This window comes from Meleagris gallopavo, chromosome 9 (assembly GCF_000146605.3).
Source record: "Meleagris gallopavo isolate NT-WF06-2002-E0010 breed Aviagen turkey brand Nicholas breeding stock chromosome 9, Turkey_5.1, whole genome shotgun sequence".
In the NCBI taxonomy this organism is placed as follows: domain Eukaryota; kingdom Metazoa; phylum Chordata; class Aves; order Galliformes; family Phasianidae; genus Meleagris; species Meleagris gallopavo.
Window position 1 is genome coordinate 12,258,029 of NC_015019.2, and position 24,085 is coordinate 12,282,113.

General features: G+C 45.6%; 1 protein-coding gene across 1 annotated transcript in view; it reads right to left on the bottom strand.

Annotated features, from left to right (window-relative positions):
- NEXMIF (neurite extension and migration factor) overlaps positions 1 to 24,085 on the bottom strand; it is a 40,597-nt gene continuing 16,512 nt past the window's right edge. Inside the window, exons 2-4 of the mRNA XM_031554678.1 lie at positions 11,002 to 11,126; positions 3,305 to 7,589; positions 1 to 2,631 (exon numbers count right to left, since the gene is read on the bottom strand). Coding sequence (XP_031410538.1) covers positions 2,469 to 2,631; positions 3,305 to 7,589; positions 11,002 to 11,077 — 4,524 coding nt within the window. The 5' untranslated portion in view covers positions 11,078 to 11,126 and the 3' untranslated portion in view covers positions 1 to 2,468. The remainder of the gene's footprint in view (positions 2,632 to 3,304; positions 7,590 to 11,001; positions 11,127 to 24,085) is intronic.

Here is a 24,085-nt window from a genome sequence, read left to right on the forward strand (position 1 = left end):
GGATGGGGCCCTGGCAGCCTGAGCTGGTGGAGGGCAGCCAGCCCATGGCAGGGGGCTGTAGCTGGATGGGCTTTGAGGCTCCTTCCAACCAAAGCTATTCTATGATATACAGTAAAATAGCCGATATATCTTATGACTCATATTCATGCCCTATTGCACATTTCTCAAGTGCAATAAATATTGCTATCTGTTCCAGTACAACTTTGTTATGGATCACATAGCTTAAACGTTCATCATGAAGAACACAGTGTGGGCCAGTGGCCAGTGCTCTCAACGGATGGTTCTGGATCAAAAAGAAGGGACATGCTACACCCTCACTCCAGGCCTGATCTGTCTCCATGGGAGCAGTGGCTGCAATATACCAAAGAGTGGAGCCAGGAGCCCTTCAGTGTGCAGGACGAACATGTTGAGGGCTTGGATCCTGAATGACTGTATGGATAGAAAAGACAGCTACAGGGGGATGCAGGAGAAAGCACCGTGGCACAGGTAAGCCAAACATCCTGGGCTGGAGCCCTTGCACAGTGCTTGTCTCCAAGATTCCAAGCACCTTCCAAAGTCCAGAGGCAGGGTGGCATCGACACTCACTCCTGCCTGCACCAGCTGTTTTTTCATTAAATAAAATGTAATGTGATCGTTGTGCTGTGCTCTCTTGTTGAGGGTGACAGAACACTGGCACAGGCTATCCAGAGAGATTGTGGGGTCTCCTTATCTAGAGACATTCAAAACCCGCTTGGATGTGTTCCTGTGTGACCTGATCAAGGTGTTCCTGCTCCAGGAGGGGAATTGGACTAGATGATCTTTCAAGGTCCCTTCCAATCCCTGATATTCTGCGATTCTGTGATTCTGTGAATTGCTATACTTCAAGATCTGAGAATCCACAACTACTGGAAACACTTTCATGCCGGTTTGACACTTTGCATCTCCAAGTGTTTAATGAGAAACAGTCCATGTTTTTTTGCTAAATCAACCCAAATCTTGTGTTCAGCCACTCCTGATGCTTTGGCTTTCAGCATGGGCTTGTACAGAGAACGAAGTCTAGTCCTGTGATGTGTGCAACACCACCTCTATGCTTGTGAGCATGAGAGTGATCTGTCGGCTACATTAAGGCTCCATTTCTTCACCCCTTTCTATTGCGTAAGTGTGTCTGAGCCTCACACCCCTCTGCTTCCAACAGCTCCCAGCTGGCAGGTCTCTTGCATATCAAGGTTTCATAAGAAATCAGCAGCAAAATGCACAGGCTCTCAGTTGCACAAGGAAGAGATTATTTGTTTGTTTGCTTGTTTTTGTTATTTTCTTGAAGGGCGAGGGTGCAGTGAGTAGGGTTACAAATAAGGCCTTTCAATAATACATTTAGCATTCAATACTTAATGCTGTCTAACAAAGTCCAGTCACGTATGAACCGGCCCTGATCAGTGAGATCACCAATAGTTCTGATTTCCTCCCTACGTTATGAATTGAATCAAAGGAAAGGCTCAGAGTTGCGTTTAAACTAATGATTCTGATTTCAAAATTTCAAACTATACTGGCATTGCAAGGTTAGACATTTAGGAAACACCGAAGATATGAAATGAGAGCGCTTTTGACAGGCTCTGCATCAAAAATATTTAAGAAACTACTCAAAGTAAAAGTAAATAGCAATAAATGTATGAAACATATTAGTTCCGTTTTTATAATTATTTTAGAATTTATCCCAGGTTATTATAAAATATATAAAACTGAGATACAAAGAATTAGCAATGTAACTTTGCATTTCAAATGCTCTTCAGCTACAGGTTTTGCTTTAAGAAAACAGACACTTGAAAAGCAGCTGTTTCGTAGTCTCTAGATGCAGACACTCGAGTTCCTGTCAAACTTACCTGGAGTGTTTTCTGAACTCCTTCACCATTTCAACTCTCTCCTCTAATGAAACTCAACATTTCACCATTATGTTTTTCTGCTCATGGTTTTAAAGAGAGGACATTACAATTTCCCAGCATCAGTTTCAAAGTTCCTTTTTTCTTTTTTTTTTCCTTTTTTTTTTCTCTTTTTTTTTTTTTTTTTTTTCTTTATGAGCTTTAAACCACAGGGTGAATCCATGAAATGAGGTAAGTAAATTTGGCACACTTTTAGTTATGTCCATAAAACTTTTGGTAAGTTGTATAAGTGAACAATATTGTTTTCATTGTGAGTTACAGGTGCTTTCAAAGGGGGTGGTTAGTACTTAATAACTGGAATGTATCTAGTAAAATCAAAAGGCATAGCTGCAGAAAACACTCACAACCCAATGTTGATAGAGAAGTAAAAATATATACAATACAGTCACTTGTTCATAGTTTGGCACAATTTTTTGTTGTTGTGGGTAATAGTGCATAAACTACTGTACAACAGTATGACTTTTAAAACAGTCTTTCACAGAGAATACCAGATTAGGTTCGCTTTCAAATAATAAATTCCCACAATTTCAAACTCTTCGTTTCAGCACTTACATTTCAACATACCACAAGGCATATTTTGAAAGGAACGAACGAAAAAAAAAACAAATGAAAAAAAGAAACATCAAACGTCTTTTTTCTAGAAAAGGGAGTCTCTTCTTCAAATACAGGAAAAACCAAAAATGTTGTTTCTGCTTTAAGAAGAATGGAGTCTGATTCCCTGCAGAAAAACCAAACATTTTATGCCATCTTAGTTAGCTTGTGTGGAGTCACCACGACAGGATCAAATGTGCTAAACTCTGACACAGGAGATGAAGCTTTATGATGCAGGTTAGGAGATAAACAGCAGAGGGGGCTAGAAAGCACTCAAAATTGCCACATGAAGCTCAATTATGAATGAGTTTTCATTTTCAAACTAAAGAGCCTTTAGTTTAGAGATCTTGGCTTTTGGATGCATAACCTCTTTTTTGTGTTTAGTTTTTTACAAAATGTTCAAAAAAAAGTCTTTCCTTTTCAAAATCATTAAAAAGATTGTGTAATCTTCCCCCCCTCCCCCAATAAATAAGGAATTAAAAACTGAAGAAGCCAAACAGCAGAAAAGAGTAGCCTTGTTAGTGTTTTTCTTTTTTTTTTTATAACCCCAGCCAAGCCAGAAAATTGGTCATTCTTTTAGGTAGCTTGCAAGTAATAAGTATTTTTCATGCATTTTAAAAAAAGAAAAAAAGAAAAAAAGAAAAAAAAGAATAAAAAAAGAAAAAAAACCAAAAACTGTAAAAGGGGAATGTCTTTTTCATGCAACTTTTGCTTTCAGGAAGGAAAAAATGAGGAACAGCGGGCTTAGCAGGTAGTAGGAAAGTTAAAGGGGCATTCCAGCCAGTTTGGTGCAGCATTACCTCAGTTTCTCAAAAGAAGCTGTCACAGGTGGGTCCTTATGGGTCTGTTCCCGGTCTGTTCGCTTTATCTTACAGTTCTCATCCCTCAGCGATTTAGAACTTGATTTATGACGGTACAGTTTTTTATGGGTAGGTCCGTTATTGCCTAAAGTGCTCAGGTTACTATAGTTTTTATCAAAAAAGGGAGAGTGAATGTCTGTATTGTACCCAGCTGAACAGTTGGGGCGACCAGGGTCGCAGGTGGCTGCTTTGCTGTTTTTACTCGAGCCCTTGTTGTTCGACTTATGGTTCTTTGCCACTCCCGGCAAGCTGCTGTTCGCCTTCTTCTTAGACTCTTGGGGCGTCCCTGCTAAAATTTTAAGGGTTTTCAGTTTCAGGCTGTTCGACTCGGGTGATCGGAATATGTCTGGCACGCTGTTGTGGTTGACAGGTCCCCACAGGGGCTCGATGGAGGCCATCATGAACCTCTGGACGTCTGCCATTCCCGAGGCGATGTTGGACAGGATGTTGGAGGGCTCCTCGAACTCCCTCTGGTCATCATCCAGCAGGCCTGTGGTGCTCCCAAGGCTTGTTTCTGACCAGGCTGTGCCACTGTCCTTCCCCAGTGCCCATTCTCCAGCCAGGCCGTTGTGCTTGCCCAGCTTGCCAGTGGCTGGGCTGCTGTGCTGAATGCTCTCGGCCAGCCCCTTGGGCACTGAGGCTGGGCTGGCCAGCTGGCTGACGGCCCTGCCCCCACCCACTTGGGCCTTCTCGCTGCTGAGGCTCGCGGCGTTCTTCCCCTTCCTGGTGGATTTGGGTGCCTGCCTAGAGTTCTTCCCTTGCGGCTTATCGGTGCCTTTGTTGGTTTTGGGAGATTTTTTCCTAGTGGTTTTCTGGGAAGAGCTTTGGTTTGTACCCGCATTCTTGCTGGATGAACTTTTCCTCTTAGATTTCGACACTTTGCTATTGGTGCTAATTTGACCAGATGGCTCATTAAATGTTGACAAGCATGGTCTTTTTTCAAGAAGGCTGACAGAATCTTCATCGTTGAACATATGGAACTGAAACTGGTGATTATTTAAAGTAAACCCATTATCTGCCTGCTCCTCGGTCTGCAGGACCCCGCAGTTCCACTTGACCTTCTCGGAGCTGCTCAGAGCAGCCTGGGCACTCTCCGGGAAGCCCTTAAGGGTGCCCAAGGGCTTGTTGTCGGAGCCAGCTATCTGTGGGGACAGGTTGGGAGTGTCCGGAGGGGACATCTCCGAGAGCGATGACTGGCGGAACTTATCGGGTGTGAAGTTGGAAATGTCTAAAAGGTCCGTGGACTCCTTCAGAGGGGTTATTTCATCTATGCTTTGCTGGATCACTAGCTTGGGACTGCAGTGGGCCAAGAAATCGTCATTAATATCATCGTCACCATCCTTTTCGCAGGACTTTAAAGAGCTGTAATTGCTAGAACTAACTGACAATGAACCCACTGAATCAAAGCTAATGAGTCTGCCATCATCTGTACTTAGTGTACCTCGCTGGAAATGAAAGCGCCCCTCTCCATTATTAAAATGACACGACTGATAAGAATCATCAGGCTGCACTTGCTGGCTATCCGGCATGTAATTTTTTTGGTAGAGCAACTTGCTGCTATTCAGATTGACTTGAGGGTAGTTAGAGGCCGGGAGGCCATCAGTGCCTGCTGCACCACCAAACTCGCCTGTCAGTGCTGTGGTATCCTGCAGCTCGCCAGCGAATTCCTGCCGGTTGCCCCCAGCAGCTTTGTTGGCCGGCCACACGCTGCCAAAGGTGCTCTGCTCCATCTCCAGGTGGCCGGGAGACTGCTGCAGCTCGGACTCAGATGGCGGGGACAGCACACAGCTCTGCGAGGGCTGCAGAGCAGTGAATGGTTTGTCTGCTGGGATGATGCTGGGGAGTGGGTGCTGCTGCTCAGAGGGATGCTGTGCGAAGTATGAGATGCCGGTGCTGCTCGACAAATCCGAAGCGTCTAACAGTGTCTGCAGATACCCTCCAGGGATCAGGGGTACATTGGTAGTGATATTAGCAGATGGCAGAGGCTTGTCTGAAGAGGAGGTGGATGGTAGGAAAGGAGAATTTTTAGCAATCTTATCCTCATGGCACTCTGGGAGATGGGAGCTGTCTGAAGCACAAGGAACGTTTTCATCCTTCAGATGCGCTGCAGAGTCCTGGTTTCCCAGAGCCGAGCAACCCTCCACCACGCTGGCAGCAGCTTTGATTTTCTTACATTTCAACCTGGCTTCACTTTTGAATTTGATCCGGCGGAGCACTTTCCTCTCTGTCCCCTTGTATTCTCGTTCCTGCGATTTGCATTTCACAGCAGCGATGTCCGTGATGTCATTTACGTGTAATCCATTTGCACAGCTGGGGGTAGCAATGGCTAACGCCTGCAGCCCTTTCAGGCCTGCATCCTCCTTACTGCTGCAAGGCTGCTTGTGATCAGAGGAGCAGGAGCCCAGCTTGTTCACTGACTGCTCAATGGCTTTAATTCTTTGAATCCTGTGCCTGTTTGCTAGCTTGCATTTTCGCTTCCGTGGGTGAGGGAGGAACGAAGCATCTGAACCGTTAAGATAGAAATTCTGCTTGTGGTAGAGAGACGATCTGAGCAAATCCAGCCGGCTCTGCTGCCTCTCCTGCCAGAAGCCCTTCAGTGGGGCCAGCTTTTCATATTTACTGAGCAGCTCCTCGTTCAGGGTAACAGTTGTCTCGTTGGCATCCACTTTGCTGAGCTTCACCAGCATATGCTTCTCCCCTTTAAACCTGTTAATGATGATGTACTTGATGATAACAGGGGGCTCCTTGCGAGAGACTTTTCGCCGTTTCTTGGGGCACCACTCGTCGTCATCCTCCTCCTTGGGCCCGTCCGGCAGCCACTCCTTCTTGTCCAGGATCTTCTCATTCTCAATGGAGTCCACATCATACAGGTAGTCGTCACTGTATCGCACTTTCCTCTTTGCCCGCAGCCCATAGTTCTGCTGGATGAAGGAGCTGGAGTGGTCCCGGGACAGGTACCGGCTGCAGTCCTTTATATCCCGCAGCACATCATAGGAGGACTCTGTGCACGTGCTGTCATCGCTGAACTCCCCAGAGTCCTCTGTGGAATTCACAGAGTCCAAGAAGTGGCTCCTTTTGGGGCCCACGTACTGCACCACCTCCGTGCTGTTGCAAGATTTATTTAAGGCAGCTTTCTCCTCCTCCTCACCATCCTCTTCCTCGCCGTCCTCCTCCTCTTCCCCCCAGATGATGCCTTCTTCGGACTTGAATTGAGAAGGGTCGGTGGCACCACCGGGTCCCCTTTTCAGGGTGCTCCTGCTGTCCCTTTTGGTGCAGTTGCCGAAGACGCTGGGGAAGAAGTTGAACTGGGCATCCTCTTGTAGGGCGGTGGTCTTCTCCCGCACGTTGTCCTGGAACGACTCGTATCTGATCTTTAAGGAGCAGACGTCGCTTCCCAAGGTTGAATCATCATCATCAAACATGTAATTATCCACATCTTCCTCAGAAAACAGATTTACAGAAAGCTCATTTTTGGAGCATAGGTCAAGCAGCTCAATTTTACTTTCACTAATGAAAGATTCAAAATAGCCCCATTCCTGGTTGGGATTTGTTAGTAAGGGTTCCTCACCATTGCATTTGTCTAATAGTAATCCCTCGTAATAATTTTTCTGAGTGGGGTCCTCTGAATCACTGTCAGATTTTTCTGCATCTCTTTTGTCCGCTGCCCTCGATTTATGCATAGGGAAGCTTAAAAGCTGGTCTGAAAGCAGTTGATCCCCATATCTCATGGTTTCTCCTGTGCTCATGCAGTGAATCCCTATATCAGAGACCGAACAGGTGTCATAATCCCTATTTATATCCCCCACTTTCAAGCTTATTCCCGGCTCCGCATCAATGCCGTCCTTTGATTCAATGAAGCAGCCCAGGCAGGTCCTGCTCGGCTGCATCAGGCAGTCTCCGGTCAGGGCGGACATGCCTCCAGGCTCCATCATGCTGAAGGGAGCCTTCTCACAGTCGCCCGGCAGAGACCAGGAGCTCATGCCCTTCGTCACGCAGGACGTGAGGGAGATGGCGTGTGCCGAGGAGTCGTCTGAGGTGTGCTCAGGGACATCGGTGAGCCGCAGTGGGGACGGCGGGCTCAACGAGCAGGGCTTCTTTGCAGGCAGGGCTGGCAGCACACGGTGGCACGCCTGGGTTTCCTTTGGGGCTGCTGTCAGGGCTGGGAAGGCGTCGGTGGTGTCGGCAATACCGTATGGCCTCTCCTCGCCGTCTGAGGTTCGTAGCTCTGGAACAGTGGGAGGACAGGAAGGGAGAAAAAGGAGAGTTTACAGATCTTGCAGCCCAGTCACCCTACTCTCTCTCTCCCTGGGTTCAGGAGTGACCGTTCCCCTCTGCAGGGTTGCAGGCTCCTTCCCACAAGATCACACTCTCAGAGCTAATTAATTTCATGATGTACAAAAACCAGAGAGGTAAACACTCTGCCCCCCACAGCCAGCTGGAAGAGGTACAAGAGTACGTTTAAAAAACCGAAACCATCCGTTCTTTCCTCCTAATATACATACCGTTACCTGGATACTGCCTTTCAAATCTGACAAGGTTATTAAAAAACAAAACAACTCTAATAAAAATGTTCCCATTAACATTTACAAAATTAATAGAAAAATAAGATTCTTAAAGAAACAAAACATCCTCCTGGCAGTGCCTGCAGCTGAAACGCACCTGAGCTGCTGCAGGGTCACAGAGTAAGGGCTGATTTAAATCCAGAAGCTTTCCTGCCACTGTCCGTGCGCAGGGAAAGCAGGCAGCGGAGTAGAGCTTAAAGCAGTTATTAGAATTACTGCTGTTTTTGCAATTCTTTCCATTTTACCTAATCTTTAAAATGTCTTTTGCATTATGTAAGGTGTTTGTTTTTTTTTTTTAGCTTAAGGATTTTTATTTTCTTTGCCTTATAGTAGATTTTTATGGCAAAATAAAATTATTTATCTGGCTTCTGGCTCAGCAGATGGTATGACCCTTGAAATGGAAATGTCTTTTCATCCATGAACATGCTCTGATATCTCCATATTAAAAAAAAATACACAAATGTGTGATTCATAATAACCAGAGACCTCTGCTACCCTCAAGGTGACTCCCAGTGCTCACATCCTGGCACATCTTACCTGTTTGGCCTTTTCATGGATAGCTGTGGGTTTGTGGGGCAAGGCCCTGTCTTTGTGAGCAGAGAAGCACTGAAAAGAACATGGAGGAGCATGCCCTGGCCCCACCTGCGAGATGGAGCAGCAGCCTCTCCAGCACGGCTGGGACTGGGATACTCACACAGAGCTGGCAAACATGGGAAGGAGCACCCTGCTACACAGTACAGAGCTACTCTGCTGCACGTGTTCCCCAAAATCCCACTGATCTGGCCCCAAAAGCTGCCACTAGTTCTGGGCTCCTGGTAGTCTCAGGAATGGAACCATCACTGAAGACTTCAGTCAAGACAAGGAAGCTACAGAGTAGGCTTGAACAACTTTAAAAATGCTAAACAAACCAAATCAGAAATGCAATGCAATGCCTGTATGCATCCTGAACAGACAGACTTGCTGGAAATTGGTGCTGTTTCCCTCCCTCAAAAAGGGTTAAAAAGCAAAATTAAGCTCATTTCGGGTTCCTCCCACCATTTTTACATTAGAAATGCAGAGGTGGTATCTTTTTCCTTGAGCAGCAAAACAAATTAACCGATGCACTTCCACCTTACAAGTAAAAGAAAATAAGAATCAGCTTGGAGCTGAGAGGAAGCATGGAAAATTTGAAGATAAAAGAAGACTATGAATGCTGCAGCACTTGAAGAAAGGGGGAGGTGGAGAGCTGAAATTCAGTCTTACATAGAGATGCTATAATATAAAATATACTGTCTGTGTGTTTTTTTTAAGGTTTATACTTGTAGAAGTGAACTTAACTCTTGTGAAATACAAATACCAAAACTTGATTTTGTAGAGGTTTTATTGTTCTAAAATCAGGCATATAATCAATGAAACTCCAAAGTAAATAACACTCCAAGAAGACTGCAATTAAAAAAGAAAAATACTGGAACACCAGAAAACCTTTTCAGGTTTAACTCAACAACTGCCCAAAATCAGACAGGCAGCCTTAGCAGAGGAACGCTGATCATCCCACTATGAGTCAGCTCCAAAAGGAGGCCCATCCCCGAGTGTGCATTACAGCATCCTACGGGCTGTTCTGGATTAAGCCCGACCACTGCAGTGAGCACCAACTCACAGTGAGGGTGAGATGATTCAAGAAGCAACACCCCTATGTCATCAACAGGGAGGTGGTGGCATTAGAGCAACTCGCTGCTTGGGATTCAGCAGCAACTCCTACATGACAATGTTTAATTAAGACCTGTTTAATTGACTTTCATAGAAGTGGTGTCAGGTTCTAGAAATCACCTCAGTCTTTATTGAGGAGGTACTGTCTATCAGATGAGACGAGGAGAGCGTGGCCAGAAAACCTCCTCATAGCTCCTGCAGGTGCCACAAGCGTGGTTTTACATCCTGCCTCCACGTTTGCATTTCTGAATGCGATGGGCTGGCGAAGACAGAGATCTTCAGAACTGCATCATACAAGAAAGTGCCGGCGTACTCTTCACCTGCCACCAGCACATGTTGTGGGGACCTCAGGGCACCTGCGTGTCTGGAGTTGCTCCAGGTTTGATGCCTCTGTGCATTCTCACTAAAGTAAACCTCACGTTGACAAGACAGAAGGATTTGAACACATGGCACTGGAGAACAGAGTACTAGATATCTTACAGGGACCAATTTACACACAGTGCAAGATTTGTAGGTCAATACAAATTCAGAAAAGCCATGAAATTAACCATAAAAACACGAAGAACTGAAAACACTGAGCTCTGCTTCAACACCAGACTGCCGCTGCACTTACTGTGGCTAGTGACAGGAAGGCCAAATAAATGACACAAGAAAATGCTCTGAGGAACTTTATTTCAATCAGGTTTTCAGGCAAAACACAGCGCCTGCTACTCCTACCTACCTAATGTTTTTGAAAGCAAGTAAGGAATAGATTACGCCAACATTAGTCAGATAGTTGGGGCAGGCCGCTAGAAGAGGCTGGTTGTTCCCAGCAGTGTTGCAGAGGCTCCCAGGACGGTGACCATGACCAGCAGTATGACTCCTGCACACAGGTGTTACAGGCCAAGCTGGCCAGCGATGGGCTGCAGAACAAAGGTAGCACTGAGCTCCCAGATCTGACCTTCCCTGCCGGCCACAGCTAACCCAGCTCTCTTACTTCTGCCCAAGCTCCAACTTGCCCTGAATTTGTAGGAACTGAAAATCCTCCATCAAATCTGCCTGAGAGTGGCTTATGTAATTGTGAAGAGGGGGAAAGATTCCCAACAGAGGGGATACATAATCGCATAAGACTTTTTTTCCCTAGGAAACCAAACTAAAATCTATAATTCAAATTGCGTGTGCACAAAAACATTTCCAACTATGCATATGCATGGGGAAAAGCAGTACTTGTTAAGACCTAAAAAGCTGTACATCCATAGCTGGAGTACAGAAAATATCCATTTACACTACTGCTCCACATTGTAGAGATACCTGCAAACCACTAAAATTAAATACATGAAAGGAATTAGAAAAATAAGTTGGCTTGTGAGTTGTCACTGCTCCCTCACGTGCTGTAATTAAGTTCCTTACCATTTTCTTTCACCCCATTAATCAGGATAGTTTCTTGGTCTTCTGAGGCACAATCCTGCTCTTGTTGGTCATCCATCAATTTAACCTCTTTCTGTTCATTCCATGCCCCACTGCATCTGGCCAACCTGCACATTTCCAGAAACATAACCACAGTCAGTACAATTCCCAAAATCAGCTCAAGGAACCGTGAATAAAAAATAACAACAATAAAAATAAACACACGACATTACATGCTGCCCTTGCCCTGCTTAAGAGGACAAATGCTATTTATTTAGGCTACCGTATTTTCATTTTTCCACTCCAAAAGCCAAGTCCAACACATTTCAGCAGGGTTAAAATGATATACATCCCAATTTCCTTCCCCAAAGTCCCATTTTAGAAGGTGGAGTGGTGTTCTACACTTCCACAGCACCTTTCATGTCACCTGAAATTGCTTTGCAAAAGCAGGTAAGTGTTATTATCCCTGTTTGGCAGATGGGTGAGCAGACACATACAGACAGGAGGGGACTCGCCCCAGGTCTGACAACAGCAATTCTGTGGCAGAGTTGGAAGAAAAACTTAGATGTCCCGAGTAATAACAGCTCACACAAGCTGCTAGATAGTACTCTCCTCATCCAGACACTGCCAGGCACGAGAAATTTCACCTAAGGAGCTTTCTGGAATAACTATCTGCAGCCTCATTTTTCACTGAAAACACTTCTTCACCATCAGAACTCCTTCCTCAGAGAGCTGCTCTCGTTCCCATGCCACCTGCCTGCACTCACAATCCATACCATGTTAAAATTCATCTTGGTCCTATTTGCATCCATCATTTCTTGGAGGCATCAAACCCAGGATCCAGATCAGGGCCAGGTTCTCTCCATTCCTCTGCTGAAGATGCCCCATGTTGAAATCGCTGCCCACCCAAGGAGAGGAACATGGTGCAGTGGAGAGACACAGCTGAGTCCTGGCACAGGCAGCAGGGAACAACCAGATGAGCAGGACCACACTTCTTCAACCAGAAATCACAAGCAGAATCTGCTTGTAACTTCTGGCAACCTGAACTCAACTTTCTCTCTCTCTCACAACAGATAATAGATGGAAGCACTGGTTTTTTGTTTTTTTTTTTAAATCAACATTTGTCAATGCCTCGTCTTCCCACAGTACTCACTGCGCTGGGTTCAGCAGCCAAACTTCACTGATATTCAGATTTGCAGTGAAGCCCTCTTAATTGTGAAATCTTTACAACCGTCTTAGTAAGCAAAACCTTCACCGAACTTAAAGATGTTGTGACACCAAGAGTAAGATAAGAATAACAAGCATCAGTAACCCAATTCCTTTGCATATTTAGAAGAATATTTAACTAACCCGCCGAGTTCTACTTCTATGCAAATCCATATTTCAAAGCTCACAACAAATCGCTGGCTCCAGTAAGCCTTCTCTCCCTCGCTGGCACCCCAGGCTGCCACCACGGCTGACAAAAGGCAACTGAGCTCAGCTGAGGAGCTGCAAGCTCCAAACCACACACCAGGCTGGATACTTATGTGTAACTTGAAGTAGATTAACTTTTAAGCATGAAAGCTGCTCAGTGTTTTTGAGAAATCATGCCTCCTTAGTAACACCGGCCTGTTGAATGGGAGGCTGAAGCAATATGTGGGCCAGAGAGGCTTCTGGGAGTGGTTGTTAGTGGCATGAGAAAGCTTTGTGAGCAGGAAAAGCTGAGTTATTATTTAAGGTTATCCAATAGACTGTGATTTGCTCGATGGGTTTTGTACACCTCCATGGTTTGCGAGGTGTGAGAGACCTTTCAGGTGAACTGACTGTAGTTGGGTCGGGCTGGAGTCCACAGTACTTGGCTATGGATGCTCACACATCTCAACCTGCTGCTCACGGGTTCGCTTCAAAGCACTCAAAAAGCATTTGTGGATGATCAGACTGGCATCTTTACAACACAAACAGATCCGTATTCCTGTCTTCTCTGATCTCTGCTGTCTCTCTGAAGCACAGAGGTAATGCTCCAGGAGAGCCCCATCTGTGCCGGCTCATGCTGGGGCATTCTTCCTTCCCAAGGAGCAGGACATGGCACCCAGCGGGCACCCACTCTGACTGCAGTCCCTCTGCTGGGACCCAGCTGTGGGGATGGCTGCACTGTGGCAGGCTGATAATTCTGGTCTTGGTTTTTCCTGATGGTCACCAGCAGATGCAAAGTGAAATGGAGAGGCCGTGCTGTAGCACTTCACTTGTGACACTGTACCTGAGGGACTTCCACACTTTAATTTTTTCATTTCCCAGATTATTTTCTACCTTACTGACACGTTGGCCTCCCCTGCACCTTGTGTGGTACGTTCTGTACCCTGCACGTGGTACGTTCTGTGCTCTGTAAAATGAATCACCTTTTGTTCAGTTTCACCCTGCTGACCTCCAAAGGATGGGCACAGAAAAATGGCCTCAGTCCTAGACAGGACTCTGAGTATGACTGTTATATAAATATTTAATAATAATAACATTTATAAAGAGAGTCATGGCAATATTTCATCCAAATACACAATGTAGATGAGGATATTACCAACCCTTTCTCACTGTTCACTGTTTAACCTATAGGAACCAGGCTGAAGGACAAGAGATGATCCAGAACTTGCTGCAGAAAAATTAATTCTGCACATCAAGTCTCTGCTTTAGCAAAACAAGATGAGGCCTATGGCCACATCTTCAATCTACCCACATCACTCAGAAGCACAAGCATCATCTCTGCACCGGTTTGCTGACCTGATTTTTTGCCAGGGTTTATCTGTTTATAGCAATTTGGTGTAAAATGCCACATGTGGCCTGTTTTCAACTGGTAACATAATCATATTAAAATAAGAGCTTGCGATGAATAAAACATAATACAAAAGCAAAAACAATGATTCTCCAATAATGTGGATTTGTCATTTGCAGTGCACAAAAGATCTCCAGAGAGAAAACTAATGTGGACATAAAACACCAGCAGGCTTACAAAGAAGGATCCCAGGCATTATTAGGAAGGCATCGTCCTATTGCCATTGGGACTTCTTGAAGGAGACAGGAGCAAGGTCTTACGTGTGTGTTTGCAGACGCGTCCCTGCCTGCTGGCTTTTTGCTGCTGGGGTGTGACTGTGGTTCGTGCTGCCCTGGGGCTGCCTGCCAGCTGTGCATGTTGGAAGTGGGATCTGCAAGCGAGATGTGAGGGCAGCTTTGCTTTCTGCCCCTCATCACTTCTCACGGCGTGTCACAGGCAAAACCAAATGGAGACAGCGGGACTCAGTGGGCAAAAGCCAAGCTACCAGCAAGCAGGCAGTCGGACAGTCAGAGGCAGAAAAAGACAGCCTACAGGTGGGGAAACTGGGTGATTTTTCATCGCCTGTTGTTATTTTTTGGGATGCAAGTGCACAGGAGGGAGGGAAATGCAAAAGGAAAGTTTCTGGTGGATGTAATCCAAAGACTGGAGAAGAAAAAGAGGATGATGATATGCAAGAATGAAGGGGCTGTGCCTGCAGACAACTGCTTGCCTCGACTGAAGTACCTTGAGCGTAGAGCTGAGTTCTAGAAACGAGCTGGAAAGAACTGAAACGAATTCAGACAGGGGATCTTCAGATATGGCTGAAGAGAGATGAAGTGCAAATGAAACAGACAATTTAAGGTTTGCAGAGACCTGTTGAACAAGAGGACCTTTCCAGAGCGCTGTGATCACAGAAGGTCAGCTCCCAAGGTGGACAGGGAGAAACACCAGCAACTGTGAAATAAAATTGACAAAGGGGCTTGACGCAGTGCAGAACAAGAAGAAACCGAAGACTGGGAATAACAAAGTGGAGAAGAACAGCTGGGTCTCCGGGAAGAAAAGCTAAACCAACAGAGAGCTGGGGTATAAAGGTGATTGGCAGAGAATATAGTGGGTAGCAGGAGAGCTGAACAGAGCCATATGCAGACAGAAGAACAAAGGGGAGAGGCTTCGGCTTGCAGATGGCGTCCAGCTATTGAAGACACACACAACTGAGGTCACACTATTATGAAGAAGCGGCAGGAGGAAATTCAGTCACTAGCTTGAAGTTTATGAACTTGACCGGAGTTGGAGTGGATGGAGGAAGATGATGGTGAAAGCCATGGTGTTGGACTAACTCCAGGTCTCTGGAGGAGGAGAGCAGGAGCACCGCATGCCAGGCTGGGTTTCAAGTGCAGGCAGGGTGGTTCAGTCACAAGGAAGAATTCATAAGGACAGCCTCGTCCCAACTGCACTGTGTACTTTGGGATCTGCTAAGATCACAGCTGGCATAACTGAAAAATGTGCTAGCTATGAAAGGAGATGGAAAGAAAGAAGTTGCAGAAAGCAGGCACTGGAGCTGGAAAATAATCCAACTTGCTTTCAGCAAGAGATGGACAAATTAATGGGCAGAAGGACAGGAAACAATTGCCTGTGATAGCAGCACACAGAACTCCGTGACCAGGAGAAATCCCTTTCAGTCATGCAGCTGATGTCAGCGGAAGGACTGCAAGTGCCTCAGAAAAAACTTCTCCAGCACAGCTGAGAAAATTCTCCCCTTCTCACGTCTCCTGTACATTTTCCCACTACTCATGATAACAGGGTTGTGCAAAAGCTGTTAGCAACAAGATCGTGTACAGATGTCTGGCAGAACACCAACACAGCACCGAAAGTGGATCCTCCCATTTACCTCTGTCACCTCGGGAGCAGGTCCATGGCCTTGGAGCATGTGTTCTTCAGCTCAGCTGGCCACATAGCCCAACAGTTTTTTGTGTTTTTCTTTAAAAACCCACCTGGTGATTGAGAAACCTCATGGGCATTGCTACTGCTGAAACATCTGTCTCAGAAGACAGATGTGGTCAGAGCAATGCCCAAGCTGAGGCTCCATGAGCTCTCTCTGCTCCTGGTGACATGGCAACAGCCCAAGCACACTCAATATGACACATTTTGTCAGCTGGAGTAAAATGAATGTACTTCTTTTCCTGTGAATTCAACAGAGTATGTATGCAAAGCAACAACAACACGAACAACACTCCCTATAAGAAACAAAACTGGGGGGTGCCAATTATTTACCTACAACAGAGGAGGAAATGCTCGAATTACAAAGCTAAAACATTTGGGCATGTTTCCATGTTCAAGTAAAGTAAAGGACAGGCTTTATGTGCACTTAAAGCAGACACATTTTTATACAGCCTGGATTTAAGCACTTTCTTACTGTATCCATTTTACAAGGGTGAAAGGTTTACACAACTGTGAGGGAAAAATGTCTCTGCTCAAAGCTTGTCCTCTACAAAGACAGCACCAAGCTGCTTTGCTCCTTTCTCACTCCAAAAACACCTTTTTCCCAGCAGGGGAATCCTGAAGGCTGTCTGCACGGTGCACATGTGAGGGTCCACCCTTCGCTGCTGCTGGAGGTGCTGTGGAGCGAGGACGTGCCCAGGGCTGCCCATGGAGCAGTCCTGCAGAAAGCCTTCCTCCTGCTCGTGCTCTCCCTTGAGAGGCAGCGGGCTCTGGCTCCTGAACCCCTGCAGCAGCAATGGGCTCAGCAGTAGCCTGGAGGCACTCAGAGCTGGCCATGCCTGCCATGGAACCAGTGCCTGGTAGCGTGGATGATGCCCATGGCTGTGAGCATCTCCTCATTCAGATGTCCCCAGCACCAGTATCATCCTGTTGGAACTTAATATACACCCGAGCAGAGAAAAAAAATCCACCAGGTAAAAATAAACAGCCTACTAGACTGACTGAAAGCCCACCTACACAAATGGGAATTGTATTAGCTGGACTAGATTATGGGTTAATGATAACTGTTCCATAATTAAAGTTGTGAGAGTGTTTCAGCTTGAAGCTGAATAAACAAAAGGTCACAAGCACCCAGACAAAGCCCAGCGTGCCAATTCCTATTTGCACACACCTTTTACAAATCAATGCTTTTATTTGTTGTAGATCATGAGGGTGGATGGAGAGGGAGTATCCACAGTGAAGGAAAATCTTTTTATGGAGAAGTGGGGGAAGAAACGAAGCAGAAGATGTGGCTTTTTTCTGCAGAGTTGTGAATAAGCGCAGGTGTTGGAATGAGTTCTATATATGCAGTTATATCGTTCAGAAAAAGAGCTTTAGAGAAATTAATTACATGTCAGAGCCTCTGACAGGTCTTTCAAGAATTATGATACTTTTGAATGAAAACATTATATACTTAAAAAGAAATACCATGTAAATGTCTCTGAGATATTTACATTCAGTGGAGTAATAGTAGAAAAGAATTCAGCTCTCTCCACGGTACAAATGGATGCTGAACATGCTGCGCTTTTCCTAACAACATCTTCTGCCCTTGGTGGACTTCATTAACTCTCAGGCAGAATTAAAAGATCGAGTTCAAGGCCATCTGCCACGAATCAGATGCAAACAGCAGTAATGCTCTCCCAGAGTCTCCCGGGTGCAGCTCTGACCGCACCGCCCTTCCCAAAGCAAGGCCACCGTGCTGCATGCTTCCTCTGCGTTCACCAGGGCAGCGAGGCCTGCAGAGAAAAATACCTTCTTGCCTTCTCTTCTCCCCATTCTTTTTGTCCCAATAAAACCCGTGCACACCATAAGATAGAAGAAAAAAAAAAAACAACACACTATGCATGAGGTTTCCAGAACCAGTATGGTTCAAAAGGTGAAGTTCCAAAGGAAAGATACAGTGGGAAATGGTCCTCCCACTCTGTTCATCATGGTGCCCATCATGGCCACCATGGCTACGGATGGATGCCAAATTTCAGAGTCCCAGTTTCAAAGCTAGAAAATTCTCATGAGGCAATCGATCTCCTTGTAGTTTTATGCACTTCTGTCCTATCATTGATGATGAGCATGGGAGAAAAGGCCGAGTGAAGGAGAAAGGCAAGACTGAGGTCTTAGAGAATTCATTCCAGCAGCAAGACATCTAAAGCCTGCAGAGAAGGTAGGGTTCAACAGAATAAATGCTAGCTGCGAATAAGTTTGGCAGTCTAGATATAAATATGGATAAAAGCCTCCAATTAGGAAAAAAAACGGGAAAAAACGAAGTTGATAAAAAAAGAGCTTGCAGAGAAAATGGAGAACACAAAAATCATGAGAAGAAACAATTTAAGAACTCGTGTGTTCCCAGAAGGTGTAAAGGATGGATGGCTTGTTAATATTCATAGCAAGCCTCCACTTTCTTCTCAGCTGAAAGCAGATGCAACAATTATCACGGAGCCCGAGCCCCAACTCCAGCAGACCCTGAGACACGATATTAAGAGCTGACTATTTTAGGGCAGATTCTGAAATAAATGGCAGTTTCTGACCTTACTCTGGGAGGACTTAAGGTGCAAGTGTTTCAAGACCTGTCACAAACAACTTTAAGGAAAAGGGAAGGAAGTGAACAAAATTATAGCCTTCCTGACACAGCACACATAAAATACAGAAGAAGCTTTCTCTGTAAATGTATTCTCACACATCATGAACAGCAGTATATCATAAAGGGAAAAAGGCAGCAATTAAAAGCCTCAAGAAGCTGAAACGCATGAAGGAATGTCTGAAATACAGCCCGTTTCAGCTTAATGGTAGAGAAGGGATTGCTGCTAAACCCAGAAGTACCAGGAGATGAGAGCGGGCTGAAAGGTTGGTACAATGTGGGTGTGCAAGAAGATGGGGTGAGGCTGAGGGGAACTGGGGAAAGCTGGAACCATGTGGGTAGAAGAATATGCAAGCAGCAACGTGGAGACTGGAGAGGCTGAAAAAAATGGGAGCAGCAAGGACAGCCTGCGCCCAGCAACAAACAGCAAGGAGCAAGGGGGATGGAAAGGCAATCGGGAAATGCAGACCTGGCCTCAGAGCAGGGCAGTGCTGTGGAAAAAGAAACCACTGACCCCAGTCCAGAGAATGCAAGCGAGCAGTGGGAAAGCTCATTATTTAGGTAAGGAGCACAGTGTGAGGCTGAATGCGTCCGCAGGAGAAGAACCCAGACACCCTGCACCATGGTGCAGGCACTCGATTTAGAGCTGATTTGCTCTGTAGCTCCATGAAGGTCATTAATAACCTGGGCTCATTATTTCCTAGCAGATCTGATTTTAGTAATTAGGAAATCAAAATGGAGCCAATGCTCAGGAAAAGCACAGCTCTGCACTACGCTGTCCCATGCTACAACATCTCCGCAAAGATTGTCAGAAGTATCTAAGAGCAGATTGCTAAGAAATGGTTATGGGAGGCTGGCAGGGCCAGGACAAGAGGGACTGACTGCATACAGCTTCAAACCGCAAACCGCAGCCACCAGCAATAAGCCACAAAGCACAACATGGGCCAGAACGGGGGAAGGCCCTTTGTAAAGCACCCCTGCCTCACTGCCTGCATTTCCCTGCTTGTGCTCAGCCTGCTGGAGCCCTGGCCATCTCGGTATGGCCGCACACAGACCACAACACCACTGCCCTCCTTAAAAGCAACTGCATTCTGAACACGTGGCTCTCACTCAATGGAGGGATCTAAAGTTAAGATGAATCAGAAAAGTTAAGGGCCCACATTTCTGAGAAAATGAGGCTAGAATAATTAAAAACGCCAGCTCCTGTAAACCTGCAGGGGTTGAGAATGCAGAGTGATTTGGGGGTGTTAACATGACAAAAACACAAGGACCTCTCCAAAGCTAATTATGTATCAGTCTAGCCTAAAACAACAAAAGCCATTAAGGAAGTGTTCTGGGTGGAGATTTCTTGATGGGAAGAATTGCTTCATTTAAATAAAATTATTTTACCAAAATTCTCATTCTATTGCAGTATTTACGTATAGGTCTACAAGGCAGTATCTTAAAAGCTTAGCAAAGCCTTCCTGTGAACCTAATCAGGAAATACGAGAGACCAAGGTTAAGTACATTAATATTACTGAAGCTTTCTAAGAAAAGAGATGCTTCACGGTTCCCTGCACACTGATATTATCAAATAACTCAGCTGAAGAACGGTGTGTAAAATGTTGTTTAAAGACATGGATTAATACAGAGCCAGAATAGCATGAGGAAACGCATTTCACAGAGGTATGCTGAAGAAAAGGCTCCATTCTAAACATCAAGATTCCCTGCTAGAAAAGTTTCTTCTCCTTGCTGTTAAGAACCTGGTTTAAAAAAAAAAAAAAGAGAGAGAGAGAGAAAAAAAATGTGTATGAATTTGTAATACATTGAAGTTTGGACTAAAGAGGGCAATTAAGCTGGTTGGTGTTGGAGGAGGATAGGAAAGCTCATCAGGACAGCTGCAGTAACCCTAGTGAGGTAAACGTCTCTTCTCCAATACTTTCAAATTAGAAATTTTATGGTGAAAAACAAATCTTAGACGAGCTCATTTTTCTCTTATTAGCAATTAACACACATGGATGTGGGATAAAAAGGTGCTCATTTACAAAGTCCACAGAATTTTCTTAAAAGCACGGGTAGAAGAACAAAACTGATGAGGCAGGGGAAGGAATAAGAGTTGCCATGAGGCGTGGAAGGGCTCCTTCATGCTACGGTCACACAGGGACCATCCAGTGCACAAGGGGGCCCTTTTCTGTGTGGCTGCTTTGCCCAAATGTACCCAGATGCATCCAGCTGTGCCCAGCTGTGCCAAGTGGGACCATTCTCCGCACCACCCAGGCTGCAGGGCTGCGGGTCACAGCAGCCCTCGAGAATCCAGGAGAGCCAAGCTGCTAGGGAACAGGCAAAGACAACAGTGGTCCCCAGAATGGCTTTACTTCCCTCCTCCACACGGAAGCTTTCAGCCATTAAAAGTGATTTCTTAGCCAGTCCTACTGGGTCCCCCAGACGAGGAGAATGCAGGAGGGACGTGCACACAGCCCTATGCAGCACCCACTGACCTGAGCGTGTTTCATGGCAGAGCAAGCAGGCTCAGCCAGCTTGCACAGCTGGAGCACCGCGTCCTACAGGGAAAACAGCTTCAAAGTCTCATCCCGTGATGTGCACCTGAAGGAGCTAATGCTTCTGACTAAAAAGGGAAGGGGTAGGTAGGAAAAGCAAATGATCAAAACACTTATCGCACTGCGAAAAGAAGTTATGGGGCCTGATAAGGTGTCTGAATTGATGATGATTATAAGATACCATCCATTTTTAGCTAATAATTCAGAAAAAGGATGAATTATTTGAGGAATAATATGTGATCATTTATTTAAAGACTTATTATAATGTATATGTTCTAGGAAGCAGAGCTAGGGCTGCACGAACACATTAACACTTGCTTGTCTGGACTGCTGTACGTTTAACCAAAGGCAGAGATTTCATAGCCCTGTATGAGGCTTTAAAACCAAGTGGCTGGTTTAGTTTATAGGGCTCCTGCATTTATAAAACAGCAAGTGATTTTACAAGGCCGTTTTATACACACTCTAGTTTTCCTCCACTTCTCTATTCACACTCAATAAATGTGCCAACATTTGCCTTTGAGAACTGGTTCATTTATTTAAAATTCCCAAACAACCCCATCCACAACTCCGCATGCCTTAGCGGTTCACCCAATTAGTTGAGAGTGTCAATTAAATATGAAGATACGTCTCTTAATTTTCACTCAGAAAGATGTTGGGTTCAGCCCAGCACTGGGGGCGATTTCTGAAAGCAAAATCCTGCCTTGGGAGAGCCTGCAGCTCCTAAGAGATCAGTCCAAGTCTCTGCCTGTATCCAGGTAACAATTTGGAATGCTGATATTTAAGAGGAGAACTATCTGGACAGCTGCCCCAACTCCCTAGGAAGCAATGTTTAGTTAAAGTCCTTGGATATCACTGAAAGAATATGTGGAGATGTCACACTGTGGCTGAAGCATTTTTTCAAGTGCTGAATTATTCACCCGTGTATCTCTGATGTGAAATCCAAATGCTCTGGTACTGCCCTGGCTTTAGACAATGTCTAATTCCTTTCTGTGTCACGGCGGGGTCCCTTCATCAGCCTTCTTTCATCTCTAATCACAGTGAGGTCATGGATTATTACTCATATTCACCGCACAGCTCGGAGTTGCTGAGCCCAGGACTCTCAGTGCTCCGCCTGCACCAGCCCAGCACCACCAGCAGCGCGCAGCATCCCGTCCGGCCACCCTTCTGCAGCCAGGAGGATGTCAATATGTTTCCCTGCTCTTTCCCTGTGAAAGCATAGTGGGAAGAAAAATCATAAACAAAGGCATTTATCAGCTTTTGCTGGAGGTGTTGCTCTGCATATCCAGTTGCGATTGTTTCATTAGGAGGAGCTGGGTTACGTCTGCGACGTTAACGAGTCTTGGAGAACAGAGGGAACGAGTACTACAGGCATTGCCACAGCGAAGATACATACGTAAACATCCTGTGCCTGACACTGGTTAATACATCACAGCTTTATTCACTTAAGGCAGCCATGAAATCAATTCTTCAGTAAAAATATAAAATTTGTATCCAAATCTGTGCTCGTTGTATTAGTGAGGCGCAAAATGATGGAACAGGAGGAAATCCACATCTGTGCAGCAGGCTTTATGTCTGCTGGTTTGCCTTTGCCTCATGCAAAGCCCCACTAGGTACTTTGTTTTCCACAAACCATCACCTTTTTTCTTCATTTTTCCTTAAAACCAAATAATTCATCTTTGTTCAGGCTCCTCACACAGCACACTGCCACATTCTCAGCCCCTCGAGGACAGTGCACACTGTGGTTGCGAAAGGATCTTGGGCCAACCAGCAGCACTGATACAAACGACAGGAACTACTACAAGTAAAAAACCCTTTGAAAATGCTAAAAAAGAATTAACAGAACACATTCTAAACCAGTCGAAATCATTCTGGATAAAATTCTGAGCCTTGCACCCTAGAGAGTGAGACAAGGACAAAGCCAAAAAACAACTGTCGGTTCAAGCGTAACCCCAAGGATGAAGTCACAGTCCCTTTCAGGCTGAGGTTCTTATTCCCCAGTCTGCAGTTAAAGATTGCAAGGAGATCTTGGGGATCCCATGCTTTGTGCAAACAACTTGAATCCCGTTTCAGATTTTCCAAACTATGTAGTGCTTTTTGGACAGCAGCCGTCAATTACATGGGAGCTTTCAACTATTTCGAGCTAAAATTGATCAGCAATTTTTGAAGAACGCACTGCAAATTGCTCTGCTAATCACAGCAACTCAAGCCATGCAACTGTATTAAAATAACATCAGTGCTAAGCCAGAAGCCAAAGACAGCAAAGAAATGCTGAGTTCAAGTTTCCTGCTTTGGGTTCTTCATCTTGCCCACTTGTATCTGCATGCTGTCGCCTCCGTGGCTTTTTCCTGGCGATATTTCGAGATTCCAGATGGCTGCTCACCAATTCAGTGCTAACACCACTTTGTGTTTCAATGATGCTTTAGTTCCTCAAGCACTGGGGCATGCTTTTGGAGGATGGCCTTGTTTGGAGCACTGAGTACTGACCTCCCTGGGCTGCCGGCACGTGGCACTTACCAATAAGGATCTGCAGCCACGCAGTTTCACAGCGCAAGCATCAGCTGCACCTGGAAAAGACTTAGCTGAAAAATAACATAACCCTTTGAGGAAACATTGACATGCAGAATAAGAAGAAGATATTAAATTCCTTTCATGCTAACTTGCCTCCAAGCCCTCTAATGGAGACCAGGAGAGACAGAGACACCACAGGTACACAGGGTGATTTGCTCCTGGGTGATGATGTCTGCTCTGCCTCCCTCCCAGCACTCCAACCCTGAACTCCAAGAGCACTACAGAGATGAACAATCGAAGCACCCAGCCTGCAGTGTGCTCTAAAAGCACTTTCTTCTTTCCCTGTGTATTATTTTCCAGCTATGCAGTTGAGAGGAGAAAAAAATCAAGATGCAGAGCTTCATCCAGACAAAGCAAACATCTTCCAGATGTGAACCCAAAGCTGGTTCCGGTCATGCCATGCATCCCCATCACTGGATACCCCCATCACTGAGGGTCCCTATCACTGGGCATGCCCATCACCAACTGTCCCTATCGCAGAACCAATCACTGCCTGTCCCCATCACCGAATGCCCTCATCAACAGGCAAGGACAGGGGAACAATTCCCTTGCCACCAAGGTGACAAACACAAAGGTGATGAAGGAAGGAATAATAACCCAGCACTCCCCTTCCGTGCATTACACTTACGCTGGTGGAGAAGTCTCCACAATGGA